This window comes from Myxine glutinosa, chromosome 6 (genome assembly GCF_964187855.1).
Source record: "Myxine glutinosa chromosome 6, kmMyxGlut1.1, whole genome shotgun sequence".
Classification (NCBI taxonomy): Eukaryota; Metazoa; Chordata; class Myxini; order Myxiniformes; family Myxinidae; genus Myxine; species Myxine glutinosa.
Window position 1 is genome coordinate 4,767,905 of NC_136266.1, and position 5,000 is coordinate 4,772,904.

Genomic DNA, 5,000 nt, shown 5'->3' on the forward strand with positions numbered 1-5,000 from the left:
GGCTTGTTTCTTTTTAACAGACAGGTCAGTGGCTTGTTGCTTTTTAACAGACAGGTCAGTGGCTTGTTGCTTTTTGACAGACAGGTCAGTGGCTTGTTTCTTTTTAACAGACAGGTCAGTGGCTTGTTTCTTTTAAACAGACAGGCCAGTGGCTTGTTTCTTTTTAACAGACAGGCCAGTGGCTTGTTGCTTTTGAACAGACAGGTCAGTGGCTTGTTTCTTTTAAACAGACAGGCCAGTGGCTTGTTTCTTTTTAACAGACAGGCCAGTGGCTTGTTGCTTTTTAACAGACAGGCCAGTGGCTTGTTGCTTTTTAACAGACAGGCCAGTGGCTTGTTTCTTTTAAACAGACAGGCCAGTGGCTTGTTTCTTTTAAACAGACAGGCCAGTGGCTTGTTGCTTTTTAACAGACAGGCCAGTGGCTTGTTGCTTTTTAACAGACAGGTCAGTGGCTTGTTTCTTTTGAACAGACAGGTCAGTGGCTTGTTGCTTTTTAACAGACAGGCCAGTGGCTTGTTGCTTTTTAACAGACAGGCCAGTGGCTTGTTGCTTTTTAACAGACAGGTCAGTGGCTTGTTTCTTTTTAACAGACAGGTCAGTGGCTTGTTGCTTTTAAACAGACAGGCCAGTGGCTTGTTTCTTTTTAACAGACAGGTCAGTGGCTTGTTGCTTTTTAACAGACAGGGCAGTGGCTTGTTTCTTTTTAACAGACAGGTCAGTGGCTTGTTGCTTTTTAACAGACAGGCCAGTGGCTTGTTGCTTTTTAACAGACAGGGCAGTGGCTTGTTTCTTTTGAACAGACAGGTCAGTGACTTGTTTCTTTTTAACAGACAGGCCAGTGGCTTGTTTCTTTTGAACAGACAGGTCAGTGGCTTGTTTCTTTTGAACAGACAGGTCAGTGGCTTGTTTCTTTTTAACAGACAGGTCAGTGGCTTGTTGCTTTTTAACAGACAGGCCAGTGGCTTGTTTCTTTTTAACAGACAGGTCAGTGGCTTGTTGCTTTTTAACAGACAGGCCAGTGGCTTGTTTCTTTTTAACAGACAGGTCAGTGGCTTGTTGCTTTTTAACAGACAGGCCAGTGGCTTGTTGCTTTTTAACAGACAGGGCAGTGGCTTGTTTCTTTTGAACAGACAGGTCAGTGACTTGTTTCTTTTTAACAGACAGGCCAGTGGCTTGTTTCTTTTGAACAGACAGGTCAGTGGCTTGTTTCTTTTTAACAGACAGGTCAGTGGCTTGTTTCTTTTGAACAGACAGGTCAGTGACTTGTTTCTTTTGAACAGACAGGTCAGTGACTTGTTTCTTTTGAACAGACAGGTCAGTGGCTCGTTTCTTTTTAACAGACAGGGCAGTGGCTTCTTGCTTTTTAACAGACAGGTCAGTGGCTTGTTGCTTTTTAACAGACAGGTCAGTGGCTTGTTGCTTTTTAACAGACAGGCCAGTGGCTTGTTTCTTTTTAACAGACAGGTCAGTGGCTTGTTGCTTTTTAACAGACAGGCCAGTGGCTTGTTGCTTTTTAACAGACAGGCCAGTGGCTTGTTGCTTTTTAACAGACAGGTCAGTGGCTTGTATCTTTTTAACAGACAGGTCAGTGACTTGTTTCTTTTTAACAGACAGGTCAGTGGCTTGTTTCTTTTTAACAGACAGGTCAGTGGCTTGTTTCTTTTTAACAGACAGGTCAGTGGCTTGTTGCTTTTTAACAGACAGGTCAGTGGCTTGTTGCTTTTTAACAGACAGGTCAGTGGCTTGTTGCTTTTTAACAGACAGGTCAGTGGCTTGTTGCTTTTTAACAGACAGGTCACTGGCTTGTTTCTTTTTAACAGACAGGTCAGTGGCTTGTTGCTTTTTAACAGACAGGTCAGTGGCTTGTTGCTTTTTAACAGACAGGTCAGTGGCTTGTTGCTTTTTAACAGACAGGCCAGTGGCTTGTTTCTTTTTAACAGACAGGTCAGTAGCTTGTTGCTTTTTAACAGACAGCTCAGTGGCTTGTTTCTTTTTAACAGACAGGTCAGTGGCTTGTTTCTTTTTAACAGACAGGTCAGTGGCTTGTTTCTTTTTAACAGACAGGTCAGTGGCTTGTTGCTTTTTAACAGACAGGCCAGTGGCTTGTTGCTTTTTTAAAAACAGGTCAGTGCCTTGTTTCTTTTTAACAGACAGGTCAGTGGCTTGTTTCTTTTTAACAGGCAGGTCAGTGGCTTCTTTCTTTTTAACAGACAGGTCAGTGGCTTGTTTCTTTTTAACAGACAGGTCAGTGGCTTGTTTCTTTTTAACAGACAGGTCAGTGGCTTGTTTCTTTTTAACAGACAGGCCAGTGGCTTCTTGCTTTTTAACAGGCAGGTCAGTGGCTTGTTGCTTTTTAAACAGACAGGTCAGTGGCTTGTTTCTTTTTAACAGACAGGTCAGTGGCTTGTTGCTTTTTAACAGACAGGGCAGTGGCTTGTTTCTTTTGAACAGGCAGGTCAGTGGCTTGTTTCTTTTTAACAGACAGGTCAGTGGCTTGTTTCTTTTTAACAGACAGGTCAGTGGCTTGTTGCTTTATAACAGACAGGGCAGTGGCTTGTTTCTTTTTAACAGACAGGTCAGTGGCTTGTTTCTTTTTAACAGACAGGTCAGTGGTTTGTTGCTTTTGAACAGGCAGGTCAGTGGCTTGTTGCTTTATAACAGACAGGCCAGTGGCTTGTTGCTTTATAACAGACAGGTCAGTGGCTTGTTTCTTTTGAACAGACAGGTCAGTGGCTTGTTTCTTTTGAACAGACAGGTCAGTGGCTTGTTTCTTTTGAACAGACAGGTCAGTGGCTTGTTTCTTTTGAACAGACAGGTCAGTGGCTTCTTGCTTTTTAACAGACAGGACAGTGGCTTGTTTCTTTTTAACAGACAGGCCAATGGTTTATTTCTTTTGAACAGACAGGTCAGTGACTTGTTTCTTTTTAAACAGACAGGTCAGTGGCTTGTTTCTTTTTAACAGACAGGCCAGTGGCTTGTTTCTTTTTAACAGACAGGTCAGTGGCTTGTTTCTTTTGAACAGACAGGTCAGTGGCTTGTTTCTTTTGAACAGACAGGTCAGTGGCTTCTTGCTTTTTAACAGACAGGGCAGTGGCTTGTTTCTTTTTAACAGACAGGCCAATGGTTTGTTTCTTTTGAACAGACAGGTCAGTGACTTGTTTCTTTTTAAACAGACAGGTCAGTGACTTGTTTCTTTTTAACAGACAGGTCAGTGGCTTGTTTCTTTTTAACAGACAGGGCAGTGGCTTCTTGCTTTTTAACAGACAGGGCAGTGGCTTGTTTCTTTTGAACAGACAGGTCAGTGGCTTGTTTCTTTTTAACAGACAGGGCAGTGGCTTGTTTCTTTTTAACAGACAGGGCAGTGGCTTCTTGCTTTTTAACAGACAGGTCAGTGGCTTGTTGCTTTTTAACAGATAGGTCAGTAGCTTGTTTCTTTTTAACAGACAGGTCAGTGGCTTCTTGCTTTTTAACAGACAGGTCAGTGGCTTGTTTCTTTTTAACAGACAGGCCAGTGGCTTGTTTCTTTTTAACAGACAGGTCAGTGGCTTGTTTCTTTTGAACAGACAGGTCAGTGGCTTGTTTCTTTTCAACAGACAGGTCAGTGGCTTCTTGCTTTTTAACAGACAGGGCAGTGGCTTGTTTCTTTTTAACAGACAGGCCAATGGTTTGTTTCTTTTGAACAGACAGGTCAGTGACTTGTTTCTTATTAAACAGACAGGTCAGTGACTTGTTTCTTTTTAACAGACAGGTCAGTGGCTTGTTTCTTTTTAACAGACAGGGCAGTGGCTTCTTGCTTTTTAACAGACAGGGCAGTGGCTTGTTTCTTTTTAACAGACAGGTCAGTGGCTTGTTTCTTTTTAACAGACAGGGCAGTGGCTTCTTGCTTTTTAACAGACAGGTCAGTGGCTTGTTGCTTTTTAACAGACAGGTCAGTGGCTTGTTTCTTTTTAACAGACAGGTCAGTGGCTTCTTGCTTTTTAACAGACAGGTCAGTGGCTTGTTTCTTTTGAACCACCTCTCCTACGGCCTTGCTCCCTCTGCTCTCTCAACCCTCCACAGCTCCCACAGGATGCATGAGTTCATCCAATATCTCCCTCACGATTGAACTCCAAAAATCCATGATTTTAGTACACAACCACTCAGTCATTCCTGTTTGATCGTTGGTGGTACAGCCTTCTGGATGCAATGCAACAACACTATTCCCTCTTTCGCTCTCCTCTTTTTCTGTTCGGTCAAGCTCTCGCTTGTGTACAACAGTGGTCCCACTGTCTTTTTACCATCACTTCGCTCTTCCCTGGGGCCTCAACTTCGTCTCCAGTGCAATAAATAAAATAACTTTGTGCCTTTTAAAAACCGCACAGCCTCACTGATTATGGTTTTAAAATCCTCTTGAAATGAAATGTTTTTGTAGTTGCTTTTTTCAAATCCTTACTTTTCTTTAACAACTTCCTTCTTGATAAAGTACCTTGATTTTTTCTTCAGAAAAAAAAGTGCGACACTGTAAATATAAGAATAAATAAATATGAATTCCCTTACAAGAAACTTTGAAGTAGGAGGAGGACAATAGGCCCATCAAAGCCTGCGTTCTTATTACCATTAGGTTGTTTGTCTGTGCTCTATCCTTTTAAATATTGTGCATCGAGCAAGGAAGCAGCACATTCCATTTTTAAAGTCTTTGGTATGACTCGGCCAGGGTTCGAAACACCGACCTCTCAGACTCGGAGGGGGTGCTCTAATCATCACACGACCAAGGCTCATTAATGAGGACCAGATTGATTGATAGGATGAATGATGCATAACGGAGTGTTCTTTACTTCATTTAAGTCGATCACAATGAGTTTAAGATGGGCAAAAAGAAACGTACCAGACTTGAAAATAGACATGGCGTCCGTGTCTTGAATGGGCACAAGGCTGCTCGCTCCATTATCAGACTGCACACGGGCAAAGGCAGCGAGCAATGAGGAAAGGTTTAAACAGAGCATCAGAATTTGTTTAACAGC

At 42.5% G+C, this 5,000-nt stretch overlaps 1 protein-coding gene across 4 annotated transcripts in view; it reads right to left on the bottom strand.

Annotated features, from left to right (window-relative positions):
- Positions 1 to 5,000, bottom strand: part of LOC137429121 (mediator of RNA polymerase II transcription subunit 13-like) — a 302,240-nt gene that overhangs the window by 166,947 nt on the left and 130,293 nt on the right. For all 4 annotated transcript variants that reach the window (XM_078779570.1, XM_078779572.1, XM_078779571.1 and 1 more), the window contains exon 12: positions 4,865 to 4,931. In XM_078779570.1, coding sequence (XP_078635696.1) covers positions 4,865 to 4,931 — 67 coding nt within the window. The remainder of the gene's footprint in view (positions 1 to 4,864; positions 4,932 to 5,000) is intronic.